This window comes from Phyllobates terribilis, unplaced genomic scaffold (genome assembly GCF_046119375.1).
Source record: "Phyllobates terribilis strain yellow unplaced genomic scaffold, ASM4611937v1 Scaffold_4__5_contigs__length_816908805, whole genome shotgun sequence".
In the NCBI taxonomy this organism is placed as follows: domain Eukaryota; kingdom Metazoa; phylum Chordata; class Amphibia; order Anura; family Dendrobatidae; genus Phyllobates; species Phyllobates terribilis.
Genome location: NW_027362764.1, coordinates 695,643,310 through 695,671,173, shown reverse-complemented (window position 1 = coordinate 695,671,173; position 27,864 = coordinate 695,643,310). Strand labels below are relative to the sequence as shown.

Sequence of the window (27,864 nt, the reverse complement as noted above, 5' to 3'; positions counted from 1 at the left end):
GCAGCAGCAGTACCGGAGAGTACAGGAGAGCGTGGAGCGAAGTCTCTGTCAGGCTAGGGAAAGACAAGAGAAAACTTACAACCAGTATGCTCCCGCTGTTCCCTTGGTACCCGGAGAGCAGGTCTTGAAGAGGAAGAGACGGCTCCACAAGTTGGACGACCAGTGGGAGAAGGACCCGTACACCGTACTGCCCTCAAGCCACGAGAACCCGAAGGTTTGTACCATCAGTAAAGACGGAGGGGAAACCACAGCCATTGTATCCCGGGACCACCTGAAGAAGTGTCCCGAACAACTGAGGAACCCTGAAGAGGAACAAGAAGACCATCGACCCGTAGAGGAAAGGGAAGATATGGTTAGTACTGTGCTCGGGGACTTCCCTCGGTCTTGGACTCAAGTCAATGGTGCAGTTGTGGTACCCGTATTCACCTTCCTCCAACCAGCATCCCAAGCACCTACGGAGCAACAGGTAGAGCTGGAAGAACAGCCGGTCCAGGAGGCAGAAGTCTCCACACAAGCAGAACAGGAGGATCAACCCTCTGCTTATAGTGAGCCTGCCGTACCCCTAGTGAGACAAAGAGCCGGTAGACAGCTGCCCAGTTTACCCTTGACAGCTCCTACACCCTGTAGTTCAGGGCCAGACAGTCAGCTCCGTAGGTCCACTAGGGCCACTAGAGGCCAGTTACCCGCACGCTGGAGGATTTGAAGTGTATAAATTGTTTTATTTATGTTTATCTGTGTATTGTTGCTTGTGTATAATTTTGTGTTTCCAGTTATTTTTAGGAATCCTTGGTGGATCTACCGGGAATCCTTGTACAATTAGTTGGAGCGTAACCCAGGATGGACTAGAGACTGCTAAGGACTCGGGGTAGGACAGACCCCTACCTGGTTACGTCTCCCTGTTTTGGTGAAATGGACACCTTGCTTTCTTCAAAGACTGCACCCGGTTACGGACATGCCATGACCACCTTTATGTGTTTCTTCTTATTGTACTATTATTGTTGTTATATCTTGTTATGTTTTTCTAAAATATGTTTAGTCCCGGAGTACTAAATTTCACTAGGGGGGAATGTGGCACCTCAGGGGTCTGGTTTCCCACAGTAATGTAATGTTATGTCTGAGAGCAGGTGGGAGGTCCTTTGGTCAGGGATCCTGTGCATGCCACACCTCCTGCCCAGTCTTGGGAGGGGAAGACCTTCCCCTATATAAACCCGGGGCTGAAGCAGGGTTAGTCAGTCAAGGAGAGTAGAGACAAGAAACAGCAGAAGCAATACCACTACGAGTCAGGGGCTGGCAGCTGCAGAGCTCGCCCTGACTGAGAAGCTTTCTTACCGGACCCGGCGTCCGAGGCTGTGGGGACTAACTCCTACCCAGCAGCAGAAGCCGACCGGCAGGGGATTTCAGGTCCTCAGGCCCAGAAACCCGAAGGCACGGTCACACGCGTGGGACCAGCACTGCCATCGTGGAGCGGAAGCCATTAGAAGGCCCCGAGTCACCGGCCATACGGGTGAGCACCACACGGTACACTCAGGGACGTGGGCTACTTATATCCGCTTCTAGCAAGGTAGCCAGAAGAGTACAGTCAGTTTGGGAGGCCTACAACTCCGCCTGGCCAGGGGAGATCCCATCTGCTCAAGGACTGACCAGGCCCCGTTCACTAGCAAGTACTCCGGGAGGGTCTATCGTTGTTACCAGTAAAGACCCTGAATTACACCGCACCGTCTCTGAGTGGTTCCTGCTACCCCCATCATCCACATCTGCTGCCCTGAGGCCATACCCCTCCCGTTGGGGGTTATACCATCTACGCTGCACCATCCATCCACCGGCCTCAGCGGACTGTCCTGCAGCGGCAGCTCCATAGCTGCATTCAACGGGTGGCGTAGTCGTCCTGCATCTACCGCTGTTACATCGCCGCTCAGTTTGACTCCCTGGGCACGGACCGGGTCACCGCCACGAGACTACAACCCTCAAGAGATCCGGCTCCGGGTAAGCTCCCGCGTGCGCAACGCAGCGCGACACAGGCCCAGGGGCGCGTCATAGACACCTCTCCATTACTAACCTGGGCTTCATGTCAGCTGCCAATACAAGTCTGACATGAACGCCAACCCTATTACCTCACTTGCCACCGCATTAGGGCAAGTGGGAAAAGTGAGGCTAAGCGCCAGAATTGGCGCATCTTATTGATGCTCCATTTCTGGGGCCACTGAGGGATGATATTATTAGTCTTGGAGGGGGCAAGCATCCATGGCCCCTTCCTTGGCTATTAATATCATCCCCCAGCTGTCTGGTTAGCCTTTGCTAGAAAGATTTTATAGGGTGACCCTACATCAATTGTTTTCTAGGGTTCCCCTGTAATCTAGCCAGTAAACGCTAAGCAAACAGCTGTGGGCTGTTATTAATAGCCAAGCAACATTTTTGACTAATGGCCCCTGGTTAGTAAAATCAGCCTCCAGTGGTTGGCTTTCCCTCTGCTGGTTATGAAAATGACACGGGAGCCCACGCCATTTTTTTATTTAATTCTTCATTTTACACTGAATGTACTCAGCGGTGGCTGAATACAACTCCCATAATTGTTTCCTGCTCGCCAGGGATCAGCGCGAGCTGTACTGCTTTTCCCAGGCGCCGGTACGTGACATACGGACACATGGATGTCACACGTTTGCTACATGGATGTCACATACGGATGGCATACGGACACGGATCTCACCAGTACTGTTTTTCCTGTACAGGAATCACCAGGACGTGTGCAGGAGGCCTAAGAAGGTGATATCCATGTCTAAATAATGCTGAATTTGTGGGGATTGGTTGTGCAAAATACTAAACAAAATGGTATTCTTATACAGCGAGTACGGAAAGTATTCAGACCCCTTTAAATTTTTCACTCTTTGTTTCATTGCAGCCATTTGGTAAATTCTAAAAAGTTAATTTTTTTTCTCATTAATGTACACTCTGTACCCCATCTTGACTGAAAAAAAAACAGAAATGTAGAAATTTTTGCAAATTTATTAAAAAAGAAAAACTGAAATATCACATGGTCATAAGTATTCAGACCCTTTACTCAGGCACTCATATTTAAGTAACATTTTATCTATTACCATGTGATCCTCCTTGAGATGGTTCTACTCCCTCATTAGAGTCCAGCTGTGATTAATTAACCCCTTTACAACCCAAGGTGGTTTGCACTTTAATGACCAGGCCAATTTTTACAATTCTGACCACTGTCACTTTATGAGGTAGTTACTCTGGAACGCTTCAACGGATCCCACTGATAATGAGAATGTTTTTTCGTGACATATTGTACTTCATGATTGTGGTAAAATTTCTTCGATATCACTTGCGTTTATTTGTGAAAAAAATGAAAATTTGGCGAAAATTTAGCAATTTTCAAAATGTTAATTTTTATGCCCTTAAATCAGAGATATGTCACACAAAATAGTTAATAAATAACATTTCCCACATATCTACTTTACATCAGCACAATTTTGGAACCAAAATTGTTTTTTATTAGGGAGCTATAAGGGTTAAAAGTTGACCAGCGATTTTTCATTTTTCCAACAAAATTTACAAAACCATTTTTTTAGGGACCACATCACATTTGAAGTCACTTTGAGGGCTCTTTATGTCAGAAAATACCCAAAAGTGACACCATTCTAAAAACTGCACCCCTCAAGGTGCTCAAAACCACATATAAGAAGTTTATTAACCCTTCAGGTGCTTCACAGGAATTTTTGGAATGTGGAAGAAAAAAATTAAAATGTAACTTTTTTCACAAAAATGTTACTTTAGGCCCAATTTTTTTTTTTTTCCGCAGGGGTAACAGGAAAAAATGTACCCCAAAATTTGTTGTGCAATTTCCCCTGAACATGCAGATACCCCATATGTGGGGAAAAACCACTGTTTGGGCACACGGCAGGGTTCGGAGGGGAAGGAGCGCCATTTGACTTTTTGAATGTAAAATTTGCTTGAATAATTAGTGCACGCCATGTTGCGTTTGGAGAGCCCCTGATGTGCCTAAACTAAGGAAACCCCCCACAAGTGACACCATCTTGGAAACTAGACCCCTCAGGGAACTTATCTAGATGTGTGGTGAGCACTTGAACCCCCAGGTGCTTCACAGAAGTTTATAACATTGAGCCGTAAAAATAACATTTTCACATTTTTCCCACAAAAATGTTTTTCAGCCCCCAATTTTGCATTTTCATAAGGGTAACAGGAGAAATTGCACCATGCAGTCTGTTGTGCAATTTCTCCTGAGTAAGCAGATACCCCATATGTGGGGGAAAACCATTGTTTGGGCGCACGGCAGGGTTTGGAAGGGAAGGAGCACCATTTGACTTTTTGATTGTAAAATTTGCTTGAATAATTAGCGGACGCCATGTTGCGTTTTGAGAGCTCCTGATGTGCATGAACGGTGGAAACCCCCCACAACTGACACCATTTTGGAAACTAGACCCCTCAGGGAACTTATCTAGATGTGTGGTGAGCACCCTGAACCCCCAAGTGCTTTACAGAAGTTTATAACATGGAGCCGTGAAAATAAAAAAATCTAACTTTTTCCACAAAAATGATGTTTTAGCCCCAGTTTTTTTATTTTCACAAGGGTAAGAGGAGAAAATGGACTTCAAAAACTTTTTTGCAATTTCTCCTGAGTACGCCAATACCCCATATGTGGGGAAAATGCAGTGTTTGGGCGCACGGCAGAGTTCAGAAGGGAAGGAGCACTGTGTGACTTTTTGAACGCAAAATTGGCTGGAATCGAGAGCGGACGCCATGGCGCGTTTGGAGAGCCCCTGATGTGCCTAAATAGTGGAAACCCCCCACAAGTGACCCCATTTTGGAAACTACACCCCTCAATGATTTTATCAAGGGGTATATTGAACCCAGTGGTACGACAGAATTTGATAACATTAGGTCATCATATTGAATAAGTTGTCATTAGTCTTGAGCGCAAGTGCTCGCTACTTGAGTCTGCATCGGGTACTCGAGTATGCACCATGTATGCCGGGTGCTCGAGTGACATGCTCGAGTCCCCGCCCGCATGTTTCACGGTTATTAGACACCCAAAAAAAACATGCGGGGATCGCTCGTGCATGGCAGGCAATCCCTGCGAGTTTTTTTTGGCCGCGAAGCATATGGGGCGGAGACTCGAGCATGTCACTCGAGCACCCGCGATACTCAGTGCATACCCGAGCACCCGATGAAAACTCAAGTAGCGAGCACTTGCGCTCAACACTAGTCGCCATATCGTCATCTTTTTTTTTTACTTTTGAAAAAAATCCTAACCCTAACCCCTAGCCCAACCCTAACCCCAACCCCAACCCTAAACCCAACCTTAACCCTAGCACAACCCTAGCGCAACCCTAACCCTAGCGCAACCCTAGCCCAACCCTAACCCTAGCCCAACCCTAACCCCAACCCTAGCCCAACCCTAACCCTAAGCCCAACCCTAACCCTAGCCCAACCCTAACCATAGCCCAACCCTAACCCTAGCACAACTCTAACCCTAGAGTTTATTTTTTACGCCATTCCTCGTGTGGTATAAGTGATTAGAAGACTTTATTCTTCGGGTCGGTGCGATTACAGCGATACCAGAATCATATTGGGTTTTATGATTGACAGCTGTCACACACTAAAAGACGCATTTTTTTGTAAAATCTAGTTTTTGCATCGCCATATTTTGAGAGCTATAATTTTTCCAAATTTTGGCCGACAGAGTCATGTGATGGCTTGTTTTTTGCGGGATGAGTTGACGTTTTTATTGGTGCCATTTTCAGGTACGTGACATTTTTTGATCGCTTTTTATTCCGATTTTTGGGAGGCAGAATAAACAAAAACCAACAACTCAGGAATTGTTTTATTTTTTTTATTTTTTTTTCACTTTCTGACACTTTTTTTTAGTTTTATTCTTTGTCCCACTATAGGACTTTCACTTTTTTTATTCTGATTGCCTGTATAGCATAGGGATGGAGCACCATACCTGTGCTATACAGGCTGTCAGCGCTGCAGATGCAGAAGATACTTTGGTCATGCACTGCGCATGACCAAAATATCTTCCTGCTGTCTGGTGACCCGGATGTTGTAATGACGACATCGGGTCGTCATGGCAACATCCGGGAAGCCGCGGCAGACATCGCTGGACGCCGGCACATAGCACCGGGTGTCAGCTGTGACAATCAGCCTGTGTGCGGGCGCGATCGCAAAGATGTACTAATACGTATCAGGCTCTTAAGTTCCAGGGCGCAGATATGTATTAGTACGTCTTGGGCTTTAAAGGGGTTAAACTGATAGGACTTGATTTGGAAAGGCACACACCTGTCTATATAAGTCCTCACAGCTCACAGTAGATGTCAGACCAAATGAGAATCATGAGCTCAAAGGAACTGCCCAAGGAGCTCAGAGACAGAATTGTGGCAAGGCACAGATCTGGCCAAGGTTACAAAAGAATTTCTGCATTACTCAAGGTTGCCAAGAGCACAGTGGCCTCCATAATCCTTAAATGGAAGAAATTTGGGACCACCAGAAGTCTTCCTAGACCTGGCCGTCCAGCCAAACTGAGCAATCGTGGAAAAAGAGCCTTGGTGAGAGAGGTAAAGAAGAACCCCAAGATCACTGTGGCTGAGCTCCAGAGATGCAGTAGGGAGATGGGAGAAAGTTCCACAAAGTCAACTATCACTGCAGCCCTCCATCAGTCGGGCCTTTATGGCAGAGTAGCTCGACGGAAGCCTCTCCTCAGTGCAAGATATATGAAAGCCCGCATAGAGTTTGCTCAAAAACACATGAAGGACTCTCAGACTATGAGAAATAAGATTCTCTGGTCTGATGGGACGAAGATGGAACTTTTTGGTGATAATTCTAAGCGATATGTGTGGAGAAAACCAGGCACTGCTCATCACCTGCCCAGTACAATCCCAACAGTGAAACATGGTGGTGGCAGCATCTGCTATGGGGGTGTTTTTCAGCTGTGGGGACAGGATGACTGGTTGCAATTGAAGGAAACATGAATGCGGCCAAGTACAAAGATATCCTGGATGAAAACCTCTTCCAGAGTGCTCTGGACCTCAGACTTGGCCAAAGGTTCACCTTCCAACAAGACAATGACACTAAGCACACAGCTAAAATAACAAAGTAGTGGCTTCAGAACATCTCTGTGAACATTCTCGACTGGCCCAGCCAGAGCCCTGACCTAAACCCAATTGAGCATCTCTGGAGAGACCTGAAAATGGCTGTCCACCAACGTTCACCATCCAACCTGACGGAACTGGAGAGGATCTGCAAGGAAGAATGGCAGAGGATCCCCAAATCCAGGTGTGAAAAATTGTTGCATCATTCCCAAGAAGACTCATGGCTGTACTAGCTCAAAAGGGTGCTTCTACTCAATACTGAGCAAAGGGTCTGAATACTTATGATCATGTGATATTTCAGTTTTTCTTTTTTAATAAATTTGCAAAAATTTCTACATTTCTCTTTTTTTCAGTCAAGATGAGGTGCAGAGTGTACTTTAATGAAAAAAAATGAACTTTTTAGAATTTAAAGGGGTCTGAATACTTTTTGTCCCCACTGTATGTGAAGGAGAAATAAGTTGACATTTGAACATAATACATTTAAGGAACAAAACATCAAAAAGGTGAAGCAGAGAGAACAGCTCCAGCATAAGTTCTGAAAAGGTCACGGATCTCTTGCAACTATTCATCCCCTGGAGGTTTCTACTTCTTGCTTCTGCCCCTGACTTTTCATATATTCCACACAAAGGCCACAGCAAAAACATTGTCTAGTGTTTTGATTCATGGTTAAACTACTTGCAGTATGGTTTTACTGTATGTATAACCAGGAATGAATACGGCAGTGAGACAACAAACTAAACTACAAAACAACAACTTTTTTTTGGTACTTGAATATATGGTATATAAACTCATATGTTCAGAAAAACACAAAAATAACAAAATACCAACTTGGCAGGTAAAAAGAATACTAAATTGAAAACAATGCCAGGACACAATTAATGTCACCCTTTGTTCAGCTTGAAGTAAAAGAAAAAATCAGACTAAAGTTTGAATAAGTAGAAATAAGACTCGTGTCCCCACCTCGTCAGTGCTTACATTACTTTAAATAGACTATGAATGGTCAATTTAATGCTTAAAAAGATAAGTTTTATTCCATGTTCCTTGTCTACAATGGCAAAGTCAAGAGCGCTTTCTCAGCAGACTAGAAATGCTATTATCACCAAGCACAAGCAGTCTAAAACTGTTCAAAATTATCTCCAAAGACCTTGGCAACCTGGCTTCAACAGTTTGAAATCTTATAAAAAATTTGTTCAGTCATGGAATTGTCAAGACATGGTGAAAAGAGGAAAATTAATGAGAGAACCCTAGAAAAGAGTTTTAAAAATGTATCTATGATACCATGTACAATATGCAGAGAACTTCAGGCTCAGCTGGACGTATATGAAGTGGATGATGAGTTTAACTGCTACAGTACACAGCACGTGAGCGAAAGAGGACTCTATGGGTAAAATGATAAGACGCACCCAATTGCTCGAAGAAAGGAATAAAAAAAGAGAAAGACAAATTACAATTCTTTTGGAAAATTTCCTATAGACAGATGAAGTCAAACCAGAGCTTTCTGTCAGTGTATACCATCGATAATGTTTATAGACTAAATGAAGTTTATGAAGAAAAACACTCCGTATCCAAAAAGAAATATGGTGGAGGAACGATTATGTTGTTGGGGCTGCTTTGCTGACTGGAATGTGTTACTGCAACCGTGAAATCATACAATTTTCTTAGAACGAAATGTGTTCTCAAGTGTAAGAAATGAGGTTTGAGTCACACAAAATCGGTTCTATAGCAGAATAATGACCCAAAGCACATGTCCAAAAGTACAAAAGAATGGTTAAGAAGAAAATAAAGGACTTTTTTAAACTGGCCACAAATGAGTCCTGATCTCTTCGGACCGAGCTGAAATCTGCTATTAGAAAAATGAATGCTGCAAACATTCAACAGCGTGAAAACATTACAATGGAAGAAACTACCTGCAGACAGGTACACGAGGAAGTGTAGCGAGGGGCTTCCTCAGAGAATCGGGTAGGAGAACGTGCCCAACCATTGCTCGCGTGGCCAGCACAGCCAGTATCCTTGCGCACACACTGTCAGTCCGTGGAAGTCGGTGTTTCCCTTGGACTCATTGACTGGCATGGCCGAGTGCGATCTGAATATCGGATCAAACTCGGACATGCTGCAATTTTTTTCCACAGACAGATTCTGGCTCTGTCCAAGAAAAAAAATCGGACGTGTGCACGGTCCCCTAGAATAACATTGGTCCGAGTGCGATCTGATGTTTTGTCGGATCGCACTCGGACCGATAATACGGTCCCTTAGATGCTGTCATATTACAGCTGACACTCAATGCTAGTGTCAAACAGCTACAATTTTGCAGATGAGCATTTATAAATATATTTTAATTCTCATCCTTTCATTCCCTAGTGACTAAAAGAAAATGTCCTTTTAGATAAATTTTCCAGAAAAGTAAAAAAAAACAACAACTTTATAATGGTAAAACTTGCTGTCGATTGTGGAAAATGTCACATTAAGAAGCTTTTACAGATTGACGCTGAGCACTCTGCTGGGAAAACAAATATCATTGAATTACTTACCGATTTTGTGCTTCCCTCTAAGATTTCTTCTTCTAGGGGTTCAAGTTTTAGATCCTTAATAAAACAGAAAAATACAAAACTAGTTTCAGAAAGGCACGGGTAACAGAACACTAATAATAATATAATGGCGGGAAGGTGACCACTTATCAAAATGAGAGCAAGGTAAAAATGGAGCAGGTACCCACTGTAACCAATCAGATTCCAGCTCTTATTTTTAATGGTTGCTTGAAAAATAAGAACAGGAACCTAATTGGTTGCTATAGGTAAGAGCTCAACTTATTCCTTGTGCTAGTGTTGATAAATCTGAAATATATATAACGTCTTATGAAATTCACTTTAAGGGTCCCATCTCCAAGATCCTATCCCAATATGTAGTAGGTATAATAATATTAACAAATACCATTAGAAATGTAGTATAGTTTTTCTGATTTGCTATATCTCTTTCCTCATGTGCAGGCATTGCAGGACCTTAGGTATCCATGGTTACGACCACTGATGTAGTGACAGGTAGCTATTTGCTAGTGGTCATAACCACGGCTACCCAAGGTCCTGCAATGCCTGCACATGAGGAAAGAGACATAGCGAATCAGAAAAACCATACTACATTTCTAATTGGAGGTATTTGCTAATATTATTATTATTACACCTACTACATATTAGGATAGGATCTTGGAGATGGGAATACCCCTTTAAATTTGCGGATGTATCTGAGATAGGTGAACTACATTACAAGCCCGAGTGAGAACCAGGACTAATGTGAGTGATTTTAGGCGTATGCATCACATAAATTTTATTTATCCCAATATTGGACTAAAGGTTCATTGATGTCCCTGAGGATAGGGCTTGGGGTGACATATTCTGCACTCAGGTGTCCTTTAAAGATGGCCTGTTACAAGGTCAAAAGTGGCCAGTTTTGGTTTTATTTGATTCCTGCTTCTCACTGGAGTATTCAATTTTGCGTTATTCCGCTTGCTTGTTTTGATTTGTAAATCCACCATACGGTTCCAGAAATATGGGGCCTTTTTATTTAGTACTAATTTCAATGTTGTTTTCCAAGGGGGCGTGGCTCACAGGATTCTCTGGGGGGTGTATTAGGCTGCTTTGTATTTTTACACTGTGAACCATGCCCTCTTGGGAAAAACCATAAGAATGAGCATAAAATAAAAAGGCCCATATCTCTAGAACTGTATGGCAGATTAAATATATATAAATAACAAAAAAAAGGAATGCTCAGGGGAGCAGTGGAGATAAAATACAAGCAAAAGCTGGACACTTTTGTCCTGATGACGGTGCCATATAGGGCCTTAATAGCATTCTTAACCCTCAATAATGATGCGAATCACCGCCAAGTCCTTAGGTCTTGAGTATTCACATGAAGAAGAGTTCAAGAGGCCTTTTTAAAGGGGTTGTCCACTTCTTGGATGTTTCCCCCTTTTAAATAACAACTCTTATACTCACCTTTGGTGCCGGTGTCATTTCAGCAGTGTCGGCACAGGCTCTCTCAGTGATTGTGTAACATTGTGACGTCACGCAAACCCTGCAGCCAGTCAGCAACCACTTCACTCTCCCCGCCTTTGAACAAATTGCTTACATCCGGAGGAAGTGAGCGCTGCTGCTCTCTCTTCCTCTGGAAGTATGGGATACATCCGAAGGTGGGGAGAGTGAAGTGGCTGCTGACCAGCCGCAGGGTTTATGTGACGTCACAATGTTACACCATCACTGAGAGAGCCTGTGCCGACACTGCTGAAATGGCGCCGGCACTGGAGGTGAGTATATGTGTTGTTATTTTAAAAGGAGGAAACATAGGCATTGAGAAGGGGTTATCTGAGTAGTGGACAACCCCTTTAACTATCCTTTGAAGGGTGGTGGCAGCCCCAAACCTTCTGACCTCCCTATAAATATTTGTTCACACATGGCAGAGGCAGACTTGTTGCAGAAATGTCTGGTCCATTTATCTGTATGGAGTTCACAGATTTCTGCGAGCAGCATTCAGAGGAACAGAACAGTGACAAAAATTTCTATACCAAATCTGCTGCATGTGAATTGACCCCTAGATTTAGCAGCGAAATATTAATATTCTCAGAAATGCAAAGGTGCAAAAGACAAATCATAACAATTAAACCCCTCAGGGTCATATTCGTTTTGGAAGATATTTGCAATAAATAAACACAATGCAGGTGATATAAATATCAGATCTGTGTTCACCAAGTTAAATCCCGCCATGTGACATATGTCTTATCAGGGGTGTTAGCCGCCACTGAAGATACTTGGGTCACCATGAAGCAGTGGGAGAGTATGCAGATACAAATCAATGTGGCAATTACTGAGAACGTGGCAGATGCCCCTGGTGCCCGATACTGGCAATGCACCTTCCCTTATCATACCGTCTACAAACTGGCAGAGGTTTATAATGGAAGGAAACGTATTATATCAGGGTAGCTTCTCTCCCAATGCAGAGAAAGGAGAGTTGTTGCCCTATATTATCTGTATTTCCTTTCAGACAGACTCTTTAGTATAGGTGTGACACTAGGTATAAAGCTCGGGAACAGTGGGGCATTGGGGAGAGAACGGACGCTCGCTACTGGTAACTAGAAAAGGTAGCCACGTTTCAGAGGAAGAAAAGCTCAGCGATATATCTCCATACCTTCTTCTCCAGTCTGTCAATTAGTTTCTGAAGTCTGTTTATCTGGGTCATCCACTGGTTGTCTTCGTCTAGCAAGCCTACGGGAAGAATAAATAAGTAATAGAACTCAAAATATTCCAGCATTTAATACAAGCTGCTCTAGGGAGGGACGATTCTGCCTGTAGATTTTGGTATATTAAACCATTCTGTAGGTTATTCCTTCATAAATGTGTATAAAACATTACACCATGGTACCAAGAAGTGTAGTATAGATCGCAGTCATAGAGGTATGCAACTGTGACTGGAGGAGACGGAGCCAGGCCGGATACCCAAACAGTATACAGAATATATACATCTGGAGATGGATCCTAAGGACGCAGACACAGTTGAAGCCTGTGGCACAGCAGAGCCTTTGGTTTCCTGCCCCTTAATCGGGTAAGTTACAAGCAGTTTTGGACTTTTGGCTACCAGAGATGAGGGGTGTATGGAAGATGTCACAGGACTTCATTGTGCCACCTATGCCGAGCCACAAACTGCAGACCGAAGCAGAACTCCGTCCCTCATCGCGGGAATGTTGTTAGGTGACTATTGACTCAAACGAGGCATGGAATCACTTAGAGAGGGACAGTATTATTATACAGAACACAGGGGGCATTTATATGGAGGCACTGAAGGGGCATTATTATATGGAAGCACTGAAGGGGCATTATTATATGGAAGCACTGAAGGGGCATTATTATATGGAGGCACTGAAGGGGCATTATTATATGGAGGCACTGAAGGGGCATTATTATATGGAAGCACTGAAGGGGCATTATTATATGGAAGCACTGAAGGGGCATTATTATATGGAAGCACTGAAGGGGCATTATTATATGGAGGCACTGAAGGGGCATTATTATATGGAAGCACTGAAGGGGCATTATTATATGGAAGCACTGAAGGGGCATTATTAATATATGGAGGCACAGATGACCACTATTAATATATGGAGTAACAGAGTGGGCATTATTGATATATGGAGGCACAGAGTGGGCATTATTGATATATGGAGGAACAGATGAGCACTATTAATATATGGAGTCACAGAGTGGGCATTATTGATATATGGAGGCACAGAGAGGGCATTATTGATATATGGAGGCACAGAGTGGGCATTATTAATATATGGAGGCACAGAATGGGCATTATTAATATATAGAGGCACAGAGTGGGCATTATAGATATATGGAGTCACAGAGTGGGCATTATTGATATATGGAGTCACAGAGTGGGCATTATTGATATATGGAGTCACAGAGTGGGCATTATTGATATATGGAGGCACAGAGAGGGCATTATTGATATATTGAAGAACAGATGAGCACTATTAATATATGGAGTCACAGAGTGGGCATTATTGATATATGGAGGAACAGATGAGCACTATTAATATATGGAGTCACAGAGTGGGCATTATTGATATATGGAGGCACAGAGAGGGCATTATTGATATATGGAGGCACAGAGAGGGCATTATTAATATATGGAGGCACAGAGTGGGCATTATTAATATATGGAGGCACAGAGTGGGCATTATAGATATATGGAGGCACAGGCACAGAGTGGGCATTATTGATATATGGAGGCACAGAGTGGGCATTATTGATATATGGAGGCACAGAGTGGGCATTATTAATATATGGAGGCACAGAGAGGGCATTATTGATATATGGAGGAAAAGATGAGCACTATTAATATATGAAGTCACAGAGTGGGCATTATTGATATATGGAGGAACAGATGAGCACTATTAATATATGGAGTCACAGAGTGGGCATTATTGATATATGGAGGAACGGATGAGCACTATTAATATATGGAGTCACAGAGTGGGCATTATTGATATATGGAGGAACAGATGAGCACTATTAATATATGTAGTCACAGATTGGGCATTATTGATATATGGAGGCACAGAGAGGGCATTATTGATATATGGAGGCACAGAGTGGGCATTATTAATATATGGAGGCACAGAGTGGGCATTATTAATATATGGAGGCACAGAGTGGGCATTAAAGATATATGGAGGCACAGGCACAGAGTCAGCATTATTGATATATGGAGGCGCGGAGTGGGCATTATTGATATATGGAGGCACAGAGTGGGCATTATTGATATATGGAGGAACAGATGAGCACTATTAATATATGTAGTCACAGATTGGGCATTATTGATATATGGAGGCACAGAGAGGGCATTATTGATATATGGAGGCACAGAGTGGGCATTATTAATATATGGAGGCACAGAGTGGGCATTATTAATATATGGAGGCACAGAGTGGGCATTATTAATATATGGAGGCACAGAGTGGGCATTAAAGATATATGGAGGCACAGGCACAGAGTCAGCATTATTGATATATGGAGGCGCGGAGTGGGCATTATTGATATATGGAGGCACAGAGTGGGCATTATTGATATATGGAGGAACAGATGAGCACTATTAATATATGGAGTCACAGAGTGGGCATTATTTATATATGGAGGAACAGATGAGCACTATTAATATATGGAGGCACAGAGTGGGCATTATAGATATATGGAGGCACAGAGTGGGCATTATAGATATATGGAGGCACAGAGTGGGCATTATTGATATATGGAGGCACAGAGTGGGCATTATTGATATATGGAGTCACAGAGTGGGCATTATTGATATATGGAGTCACAGAGTGGGCATTATTGATATATGGAGTCACAGAGTGGGCATTATTGATATATGGAGGCACAGAGTGGGCATTATTGATATATGGAGGCACAGAGAGGGCATTATTGATATATTGAAGAACAGATGAGCACTATTAATATATGGAGTCACAGAGTGGGCATTATTGATATATGGAGGAACAGATGAGCACTATTAATATATGGAGTCACAGAGTGGGCATTATTGATATATGGAGGCACAGAGAGGGCATTATTGATATATGGAGGCACAGAGAGGGCATTATTAATATATGGAGGCACAGAGTGGGCATTATTAATATATGGAGGCACAGAGTGGGCATTATTGATATATGGAGGCACAGAGAGGGCATTATTGATATATGGAGGCACAGAGAGGGCATTATTAATATATGGAGGCACAGAGTGGGCATTATTAATATATGGAGGCACAGAGTGGGCATTATAGATATATGGAGGCACAGGCACAGAGTGGGCATTATTGATATATGGAGGAACAGATGAGCACTATTAATATATGGAGGCACAGAGTGGGCATTATAGATATATGGAGGCACAGAGTGGGCATTATAGATATATGGAGGCACAGAGTGGGCATTATTGATATATGGAGGCACAGAGTGGGCATTATTGATATATGGAGTCACAGAGTGGGCATTATTGATATATGGAGTCACAGAGTGGGCATTATTGATATATGGAGTCACAGAGTGGGCATTATTGATATATGGAGTCACAGAGTGGGCATTATAGATATATGGAGGCACAGAGTGGGCATTATTGATATATGGAGGCACAGAGTGGGCATTATTGATATATGGAGTCACAGAGTGGGCATTATTGATATATGGAGTCACAGAGTGGGCATTATTGATATATGGAGGCACAGAGTGGGCATTATTGATATATGGAGTCACAGAGTGGGCATTATTGATATATGGAGGCACAGAGTGGGCATTATTGATATATGGAGGCACAGAGAGGGCATTATTGATATATTGAAGAACAGATGAGCACTATTAATATATGGAGTCACAGAGTGGGCATTATTGATATATGGAGGAACAGATGAGCACTATTAATATATGGAGTCACAGAGTGGGCATTATTGATATATGGAGGCACAGAGAGGGCATTATTGATATATGGAGGCACAGAGAGGGCATTATTAATATATGGAGGCACAGAGTGGGCATTATTAATATATGGAGGCACAGAGTGGGCATTATTGATATATGGAGGCACAGAGAGGGCATTATTGATATATGGAGGCACAGAGAGGGCATTATTAATATATGGAGGCACAGAGTGGGCATTATTAATATATGGAGGCACAGAGTGGGCATTATAGATATATGGAGGCACAGGCACAGAGTGGGCATTATTGATATATGGAGGCACAGAGTGGGCATTATTGATATATGGAGGCACAGAGTGGGCATTATTAATATATGGAGGCACAGAGAGGGCATTATTGATATATGGAGGAACAGATGAGCACTATTAATATATGGAGTCACAGAGTGGGCATTATTGATATATGGAGGAACAGATGAGCACTATTAATATATGGAGTCACAGAGTGGGCATTATTGATATATGGAGGAACGGATGAGCACTATTAATATATGGAGTCACAGAGTGGGCATTATTGATATATGGAGGAACAGATGAGCACTATTAATATATGTAGTCACAGATTGGGCATTATTGATATATGGAGGCACAGAGAGGGCATTATTGATATATGGAGGCACAGAGTGGGCATTATTAATATATGGAGGCACAGAGTGGGCATTATTAATATATGGAGGCACAGAGTGGGCATTAAAGATATATGGAGGCACAGGCACAGAGTCAGCATTATTGATATATGGAGGCGCGGAGTGGGCATTATTGATATATGGAGGCACAGAGTGGGCATTATTGATATATGGAGGAACAGATGAGCACTATTAATATATGTAGTCACAGATTGGGCATTATTGATATATGGAGGCACAGAGAGGGCATTATTGATATATGGAGGCACAGAGTGGGCATTATTAATATATGGAGGCACAGAGTGGGCATTATTAACATATGGAGGCACAGAGTGGGCATTAAAGATATATGGAGGCACAGGCACAGAGTCAGCATTATTGAGATATGGAGGCGCGGAGTGGGCATTATTGATATATGGAGGCACAGAGTGGGCATTATTGATATATGGAGGAACAGATGAGCACTATTAATATATGGAGGCACAGAGTGGGCATTATTGATATATGGAGGAACAGATGAGCACTATTAATATATGGAGGCACAGAGTGGGCATTATTGATATATGGAGGCACAGAGTGGGCATTATTGATATATGGAGGCACAGAGAGGGCATTATTAATATATGTAGGCACAGAGTGGGCATTATTAATATATGGAGGCACACAGTGGGCATTATTGATATATGGAGGCACAGAGTGGACATTATTAATATATGGAGGCACAGAGTGGGTATTATTGATATATGGAGGCGCAGAGTGGGCATTATTGATATATGGAGGCACAGAGTGGGCATTATTGATATATGGAGGCACAGAGTGGGCATTATTGATATATGAAGACACAGAGTGGGCATTATTGATATATGAAGACACAGAGTGGGCATTATTGATATATGGAGGCACAGAGTGGGCATTATTGATATATGGAGGCACAGAGTGGGCATTATTGATATATGGAGGCACAGAGTGGGCATTATTGATATATGGAGACACAGAGTGGACATTATTGATATATGGAGGAACGGAGTGGGCGTTATTGATATATGCAGGAACAGATGAGCACTATTAATATATGGAGGCACAGAGGAGCATTATTAATATATGGAGGCACAGAAGGGGCATTATTAATATATGGAGGCACAGAAGGGGCATTATTGATGCACAGAGGAGCATTATTGATATATGGAGGCACCCAGCTTATCTGTAGCCACTAATGGGCTGCCGTCTTTGCAGGTCTGTCAGACGGCATTGTGTCTGATGGAGGGCTGCAGCCCATTACCGTTGGTTGTTGATTTCTGCAGCGCTCACGTGACATAACAATACAGAGAGTCACAGTGTGCCAATTCTGAAAAGCAGCCAGTCTGGGAAGAGAATATGTGTTTTTTTTGTTTTATCTGGGTTGCTTTTTAGCATTTAAGAGGTTGTTGTCTAGTAGTGAACAAGTCCTTTAATAAATTTAGACACAAAGTGACCGTTATTAATACTTAGTGACAAAAAGGGGGCATTACTAACATATTGTGGTACAAAGGGGGCATTTTTAATAATAATATATTGAGACACAAAGCATATTTGTGCTATTTTTTTTAATTATTATTAATTTTAAGAGAGCGGGAACATAGCAGTGTCACTGTGGCATCCAAGGAAGAAGTTGGTTGTGGAGGGCCCAAGTCCAATGGTTTCCTTGGGGTCCATAAGACTCTAGTTATTCCCCTTGTACCATATTACCAAAAATCAAGCATGTGCCTGAGACAGAACTGCTATTCTCGCTATTATCGTCCAAGCAGCATGGGACAGATACTAAATAAACATTATAAGTCTCAACTCAGTAAAAGAAGAAAGTGGAAACACATACCAAGGTTAAACTGTGGGCTGTTTGGAGAAAAGCTATTATTTCTCTGAAGTCTTCTATTAGATCGTTTCCCTGACCACGGGATGGAGAGCACATGAGGCTTTGTAGGGCCTTGTCTGCAGGAAATCAGAGAACAGTCATTTCTTGGCTTCTTTTATGGAGGGATGAACTTGTAAGATTAGTTAGAACATAACAATTTAAAGAGAACCTGTCTGCATGATTTAGCGATGTAAAATCAAGGCATGGTCAGAATGGTGCTGTTATACAGATTAAATTGATACCTAGCGAAGAAATACGCTTCCTGGTAGTTCTTTATTCTTCAGTTTTGGGGTAATAAGCTTTAAGTTCCCAATGGCAAGACTGTGGGTAGGGTCTTCGGCTCCTGCCCCAGCCCCTCCAACGGCCTCTGGTGTCTGTATGACAGGCTGCTGCTTTGTGAGGAATTTAGATCTCTGCTCAAGTAACTCTCTGCAGGACGTCATTGAGCTGAGAACCGCAGTCTACGCATTTGCCGCCACTGACGCCATGATATTGTAGACTGCCAGGAGATCAATCTGCACATGGGCCACCGGCGGCTAGGATAGCACTCACAAAGCAGTGACCTGTCATACAGACACCAGAGGCAGACTGAGGGGCCGAGGCAGGAGTCGAAGACCCTACCCACTGTCCTGCCCCAGTGCACCTAGCTAATTACCCAAAAACATCAAATGCGGATTAAAAAACAACCATAATGTAGATTTCTTCACTAAAGGTATCTATTTAATCTGCATAACAGCGCCATTAAGGCCATGCCTTTATTTTTCATTGCTAAATCATGCTGACAGGTTCTTTTTAACATGTGTAAAATGTACTTAATGTTTCCAGTCTGCAGAGAAACCATGGCAAATATCAGCACCTTCAGGATTATTTATCAAGCTTAATGCACCAAAAACACTTTTGCTCCTTGCAGCAAATTTATTATGTGTTTTAGACACCTTCAGCATCAGGCTTAGCAGGATAGGGGCCCGGCCTAATTCGTGTCACCATGGAACAAAAAAAATTTGGCACAAAGTTAAAACAGCTAATGAATGTTATAATCTTGACGACGTCTATGCATCCATCCAACATTCTCAGAGAGTGGTGGACAGACCCACAGACTTGCTATTGAACCTAAACACTGTTGCGGAGCTGCGTACTTCAGAGTGGTGTTGTAACCAATCAGTGGGGGTCTCAGGACCTTTAACCAATCAGTAGGGGTGTAAGGACCCTTAAACAATCAGTGGGGGTCTCAGGACCCTTAACCAATCAGTGGGGGTCTCAGGACCTTTAACCAATCAGTGGGGGGTCTCAGAACCTGGACTCTCACTGATCAACAGTCTCTTTAATATTTAAAATGTTTTTTTCTTCAAATGACAGGTACACTTTAGAATCTGTCACACTTGGGTTGGGACGACACGTGTTGCGTGATAGTAGAAAAAACGTTTGTGCAATTTGCTGTCGTGCGAGTAATTTAGATCTTTGATTTTGCTACAAATAAGCCAATCTGCTGACAAGTCGCACACAAGTCATATGTCCTGTGAAACTTGCATTGAAGTCTATGGCCAGCATGTCGCGTGTGACTTGCGTCCAGTGACATAAAATTCAACACATTTGGAAACATATACAACTGTATACACTATATGTGTCATAGTACGTCACAAGTTGCCACGTGACACCATAGAAAGTCATGACATCCAATGTTACAATATGTCACGGTGATTTTAGTAGCCCTAAAGTTATCAAACAGCATGAACCACTATAATAAATCTGGAACGTTTTAAGACTGTCTTGTCTAAGGGAGGAATTTATAATGAAGGGATTACTTGGTGCCATTTTTTTACTTGCTTTATCCTATTTTGTCATTTATATTGAGACCAATTTATCAAACTGTTGAACAATGTCGGTTAAATTTGGCATCTTACATTTTGGCCCCCTAATTCTAAAAAGTGACTGGAAAAATCAAAACACAGAAATCTTTTGTAAAAAAAAAACAAATTACAATTTAATATGAAAGAATGAACTGAAAGTAGAGAAAAAAAAACACCAACATGGATCAGTCATTCAAACTATTTTTGAGGTCCAAATCTGCCAGATAAGAGGCTGAACAACCCAAAGGAGTGACCATCGCCTTTCCTTCAACTTCTGCTTCACAGCTATCAGTGAATGTGGAACATGAAAGAATTAATGAAGTGGTGGGCACATTAAAATGACCCAAATGATCCTGAAAACTCATGTTATTCTAGGTAAAAGGGGGGTTCTCAACCTAAGGGTATGTGCATACAACATCTTGTAGACGCCGGCACAGGTGCGGAGAAAATGGAGAGCTTAATTTCTCCATCTTTTCTGTTGTCTCTGCGGTAATCGGACTACACTTGGATGACATCCGAGTGCAGTCCGATGTTTCACACGCACCCATAGACTTTTATGGGTGCGCGTGATCCGAATATCGGAGCCACTTGCAGCATGCTGCGATTGTTTCCTCATGCCGCATCGGCATGAGAAAATACTTGCAGATCTGCACTAAACCCATAGTATAACATTGGTCCGAGTGCTATCTGATAAAACATCACATAGCAGTCGGCCGTGTTACACGCCTAATGGTAGGTTCCCCTGATGAGCTTTTGGTGAGTCTTTGACACTGCATATTTTCCCTGCCCCAAAAATGCAGTGTTTTACATTTCCAGCGAAGTGGATGAGAAATCTCATGCCCGCTGTGCTTTCTTTTTAAAACTAATAAGGCTACGTTCCCGCGAGGAGTTTCTGCACCTACGATTTAAATTAGGTTACATGCGTTTTTTTGTTGCATTTTGTGTGCGTCTTTTTAACATGCATTTTTATTGCGTTTTTGATGCTGCGGTTTTTGTCTCTGTGTGGTGTGTCATGATTTCAATAAAGCTGCTTTGTTTTTGATTCTTCCTGGAATTTGGCTCTGACAAAACTTTATCGATACTTAGGTGCGGATTACGTGGGTTTTTGATGTGTTTCTGCCGCGGGAACGCACTTAGGCTATGTGCCCACGTTGCATTTATGAAGCAGTAAATTTCTGCTGCATAAATGCAAGTCCTCTCCCGGAAAAACGCATGCGGAATTCCGCACGGGTTTATCGCGCATTTTTCGCGCGTTTATCACGCGTTTTCCACATGCGGAATTGCCTTGCGTTTTTTATGCATTGGACAAAGGCAATTCCGCTTGCGGAAATGCAAAATTAAATGACATGCTGCGGATTTTTGAACGCGGCATAAACGCTGCGGAAAAATCCGCAGCATGTGCATAGAACTTGCGGAATCCCCTTGGGGACCATGGGGTGCGGATATACATGCGTTTTTCAAGCGTTTACGCTGTGGAAATTCCGCAGCATATACGCTTGAAAAATGCTACGTGGGCACACAGCCTTAAAATACATGTGCGCTTTTTACCTGCGGATTTTCTTCACCTAATGCAAATCTTTGGGGAAAGTCCACACAGAAAACTCAGCGTACCCGCAAGAAAATTGACATACTGCGGATTTGAAACCGCAGGTCAGTTTATGCTGCGTTAAAAAGAAGCAGAGTGGGCAGGAGATTTCTATAAATCCCATCTACTTTGTTGGAACTTTAAGACGCTGAGTTTTTGACACATCAAAAATACGCTGCGTAAAAAAATGCACCAAAAACTCATAGTGGGAACGTAGCCTAAGGCCACATTCACACATTCAGTATTTGTACCTCAGTATTTGTAAGCCAAAATCAGGAGTGGAACAATCAGAGGAAAAGTATAATAGAAACATGGCACCACTTCTGTATTTATCACCCACTCCTGGTTTTGGCTTACACATACTGATGTAAAAAACTCACCAATTACTCAATGTGTGAACGTGGCCTTACAATGCATTGAATAGCAGGCCGATTCTACACCCATGTGATGCGAACAAGCACAAGGAGTCTGTCACATTGGCAATATACAGACGTGATGGCTTGATCATTTCTACAGCTGTCTAAACTCGACCGAAATAAAAAAAAAATTATAGTACAGCGTGAATCTGCGAGTGCGACTTCTAAAAATCGTCTTAAAAGCAAAACGAGTCCCTCGTTTCAGCAGGCTACCTAAAGGCGGCATAAAGTAAATAAAAGACGCAAAAAGTAAAAAAACAAACTAACGAAAAACAAACTTCCAAAAGTTGCCAAATATTAAATTGAAATTCCCCGCCTAGGTTTGCCCTAAGAATTAGACAGTGTTCATAAAGATGCCATATAGTCTGGGAGTGGAAACCAATGAGCCTGTGCATGGTGGGGTCAGAATGGTGGAGGAACTATGGCAATTGCTCCACTAAAATAACTTTTCTCTTGTTATATGTTCACTGGGAAATGTAAGTCCTTTTGGGTTTAAAATATAAAGCTCATTTTTATAAACAGAAATAAAAAATATACTACTTCTCCATCTAGATCTATGTATGAGGCCGTAACCACATTTTATTGAAGTTCCTCCACATCCCAAAGTCAGCAGTTATCTGGTCCTATGGTTCCATAGTGTTAGTCTTGTCTGGATAAAAGTATATTTATAAGAAACAGCGGGATTTTATTAGCAGATGTGGCACATCGCTCTGCGATACACAGCAGCACCTGCTAATATGCCAAACAGGAAGGTAGAGATATCGAGACGCATCATTAGCATACATGATTGCTTTTAATCACTGCAAAACATTTTACTGAGATTTGCTTAATTGCAAGCCTCTTAGCTTCCCAGTTAGCTATTATGTAGAAAATAGCTTTGAGTGCTGGAGGAGCGAGATTTCTATAAATAGGTGAATAACAAATTTTATTTATAACCAAATAAACAAATGTACCTTTGCATAACATATATGCACCATATAACTCTATTAAGAGTGTATATAAATAGACATGTATATATGTATACACACATGGATATATTATAATATATATACATACATACAACACTAATAGAGAAGACCCTTTGCACAACATCATGACATGTTTATAGTGTGACCTATTTCATATACCAGAAGAGGTCACTTCTGATAGGTCTGTTTTTAGTATATATTAATATTCTGCATTTTTCCCTTTGTTAGGGCTCTTTCACTGGAAAAACCAGTACCGGAGATATCCGTGTACGTGTGTATGATACGCGTGGCAATCGTGTGCTGCCCGTGTGCCACATCAGTATCACAGGTAACGGCGCCTGGAAATCAGCAGAACAGTTAGCACTGTTCCCAGGCTCCGGGTGCTGAATGCTGTCTCATCATTGTCCTCTGCCGGCTCTGCGATCAGCGCTGGCAGGGGACAATGTTGAGAGTAGTATTCTACACCCACTGTTTCCAAAGCCTGTAAAAATAAGAATAAAATAAATAAATTCTCATACTCACCTGTCCGAAGATGAAATAAGTGTCCCATGCTGTAATGCATCTGACCGCACACGCTGAAGAGCAGAGAAGAATGACTCGTTACAGCGAATGGGCCCCTGACCTGCGCTGAGCTCACTGAGTAACAGGACACCGCTCACTGAGCTCAGCACAGTTCAGGGGTCCGCTTGCTGCAGTGAGTCAATCTCCTCTGCTTCAGTGTGTGCGGTCACCTCAAGTCACTGCAGATGCTGATGCAGAATTATCGGTCAGATGGATTACAGCGTGGGACAGTATATCGGACAGGTGAGTATTATGGTTGTTGTTTTTTTTTTTTTTTCAGGGGACAATGCCTTCAGGGAATTAGGTGTAAAGGTGAGTAATGCATAATGTTTTTCATTGTATTCTTATTTTACACTTGCTGAACACAGTGGGGGCAGAAAACAACTGTCAAGATTGTCCCCTGCTCACGCTGATCGCAGCGACAGCGGGGGACAATGATGACAGATGCTTGCCGCAGCCGGTGCTTGGGAACAGTGCGAACTGTACTGCTGATTCCCAGGCGCCGGTACGTGTCACATGGATGTCATCCGTGTGTCATCAGTGAGCACATATGCGGGACGCTTTGCGGCCTGTGCTGCGGGTAAAAAACAGACATGTCAGCGTGTTTTGCCCACTGACACATGTTCCGTGGAAACACACTGACATGTGCACAAACCCATTCATTTGAATGGGTCTACGTGTGTCAATGTCTCTGGTACATGTGGAAACAGACACCACACGTACTGGAAACAATGACGTGTGAAGGGCCCCTTAGTTAGTCCCTATGTGCACTGACCAATAAGCGCTGATAGAGCGAGACTAGGGACACACCTTATTGTCATGGGAATGGTCAGTTTAGTAATACACTTCCAGAATGAATGACAGATTAATGACAGATTCCTAAGAAAAGATGCAACAACATTTTTTATTTCATAGGGAATACAAATATCAAACTATACTAAAGGCCCATTTACACGACTGATAATTGGGAACGAGCATTCCTAGGACCATTGGCTTGTTGAAACAGGCCGGCAATCACCCAACAAATGATCAAAATGCATGCGTAAAAAGCATTTTCTCGGTAGCACATAGTCCTATAAAAACAGGACGTGCTGCCGATAACATGATACTCTATGCACACAAAACGATTGTAGTAATGATCGTTCTGTGCACATGAAAGAGTGGCCGGATGGTCTAACACTCCATTAAACAACTGCCAATCACCTTGCATGTAGTCGTGATTGTATAACCGCTGTGGTTGGCTTTTGCAAATCTTCCCTTAGATAGGCATGTCATAAGAACTGACAGGTCCACTACGTCTTTAACCCCTTATTGCAAAATTACATACATGTATGACAGTGCTAAGGTGAACTTGTGTAGACAGGACTCAGGAGCTACATGTGGTAGATGCCGGCTATGGTACATATCCAGCATCTGTGTCTAACAGCAGCGTCCGGAGCTAAGCGCTGATCGCTGCTGTTAATCAATTTAATTGCTGTTGACAATATTTGACAGCGACACGTTGGCCCCACCGATGCAATTGTGGGGCAACGATAGGTTACCATGTCAGCTGGGGACCAGGTGAAGGCCCCGTCATTGCCATCTTGGTTCTCCTGTGTAGCTTAGCCACAAGGGTATAACGATTTTCATACGGCTATGTTGACAGAAAGCCAAAATATTTATGGCACTTGGAAGACAGGGAGTGAAAATGCATATGTACAAATAAATATTTGTTGCAGAGGGCAGGGGTTAAAACTTTGCTCATTTTCTAGAGGAGACCAATTCTCTTACACCATTTTCTTTGTTAGAAGATCAATTTTAATCCTTTCCAATAATTCACCCTATCACACAGAGCAGCCTATTTTTCTACACTTAAAGGTTATGTGAACACAACATCTTTTAGATGTCGGCGTACCCGTGAGGTTTTTCAAGCAGACGACACATTAGTAGTGTTGAGCGAACATGCTCGACACTGCTCGGTACTCGCCCGAGCATCACGCTACTCGGGATGTTCGGCGAGCACCGAGCATTTCCGGGTTACTCGGGCGGGAGCTCGGGTCTCCGCCCTGCATGTTTGGCGCTCTTTACAGAGCCAATGAACATGCAGGGATTGCCAGCCAGTCACTGTAATGCCGCAGCCATGTTGTTTGTGGGCATTACAGTGATTGGCTGGCCGCACAGCGTCACCTCGAGTATTTAAAACCGGGCGCCGCCATCTTGGACACAGTCGCTCCGGATCAGACAGTGTAGGGACAGCGCTGCTGATTTAGGGAGAGATATATCCTGCAAAATAGTTAGTGTAGGGTCTGTAAAGGCTGCCAGATCAAACAAACAGTCCTTCTCAGGACTAATATCCATCCCAGATATCAGGCAGGCAGGCAGGCTGTATAGGAGACGCACTGGTTATACCAGCAAACGCTGCATTACAGTCCTGTGTGCTGCTCCTGTTGCTGAAATTGCTGGACTTAGCTCCAGGTCCCGGGGGCCAGGAAAAATCCTTTTTTTTTTATCTAAATCCTCTTTTTTTTCCTCCTTCACAATGTACAAATACCCATCTTATTAACCCCCCCCCAAAAAAAAAAGTGTGCCTCTGATTTTTCAGACACAAATATATCTGTTGAAAATAGTCTGGTGTAGGCCAGAGAAATAGAAGTGTGGTTTTGCAGTTCTATGGGCCATTTGTATCTAAAAAAAACAGTTTGAGTGTGTCGCTCCTTGTTCAGCCGCAAATATATATATATTTTAAAAAGCCTGGTATACACCAGTAAATTATTACTATGGTTTTGATGTTCCATGGTAAAACATCTCTATTATCCTGTTTTTGGCATTTTTTGCTGTATAAAAATAATAAGTGTCTCCCTGATTTTTCAGACACAAATATATCTGTTGAAAATAGTCTGGTGTAGGCCAGAGAGACAGAAGTGTGCTTTTGCTGTTCCACGGTAAAACATCTCTATTATCCTGCTTTTTGCATTTTTTGCTGTAAAAAAAAAAAATAGTGTCTCCCTGATTTTTCAGACACAAATATATCTGTTGAAAATAGTCTGGTGTAGGCCCGAGAAATACAAGTGTGGTTTTGCAGTTCCACGGTACAAACCTCTGTATTATCCACTTTTGGGCCATTTGTATCTAAAAAAACAGTTTGAGTGTGTCGCTCACTGTTCAGCCGCAAATATATATATATTTTAAAAAGCCTGGTATACACCAGTAAATTATTACTGTGGTTTTGATGTTCCACGGTAAAACATCTCTATTATCCTGTTTTTGGCATTTTTTGCTGTATAAAAATAATAATAGTGTCTCCCTGATTTTTCAGACACAAATATATCTGTTGAAAATAGTCTGGTGTAGGCCAGAGAGAAAGAAGTTTGCTTTTGCTGTTCCACGGTAAAAAATCTCTATTATCCTGCTTTTTGTATTTTTTGCTGTAAAAAAAAAAAAAAATAGTGTCTCCCTGATTTTTCAGACACAAATATATCTGTTGAAAATAGTCTGGTGTAGGCCCGAGAAATACAAGTGTGGTTTTGCAGTTCCACGGTACAAACCTCTGTATTATCCACTTTTGGGCCATTTGTATCTAAAAAAAAACAGTTTGAGTGTGTCGCTCACTGATCAGCCTCAAATATATATATATATTAAAAAGCCTGGTATACACCAGTAAATTATAACTGTGGTTTTGCTGTTCCACGGTAAAAAATCTCTATTATTCAGGTTTTGGTCGTTTTTTCCGTAAAGAAAAACAGTAGTGTCTCCTGACTGTTGTGACACAAAAATATATCTGTTGAAAATAGTCTTGTGTAGGCCCGACATCCCAGTGTGGTTTCGCAGTTCCACGGGTCAAATCGCTGTACTATCC

General features: G+C 42.5%; 1 protein-coding gene across 1 annotated transcript in view; it reads right to left on the bottom strand.

The window, feature by feature from the left end:
* The window catches only part of NECAB1 (N-terminal EF-hand calcium binding protein 1), a 388,232-nt gene that overhangs the window by 36,404 nt on the left and 323,964 nt on the right, over positions 1-27,864 (bottom strand). The window contains exons 7-9 of the mRNA XM_073679571.1: positions 18,617-18,729; positions 12,291-12,367; positions 9,647-9,700 (exon numbers count right to left, since the gene is read on the bottom strand). Coding sequence (XP_073535672.1) covers positions 9,647-9,700; positions 12,291-12,367; positions 18,617-18,729 — 244 coding nt within the window. The remainder of the gene's footprint in view (positions 1-9,646; positions 9,701-12,290; positions 12,368-18,616; positions 18,730-27,864) is intronic.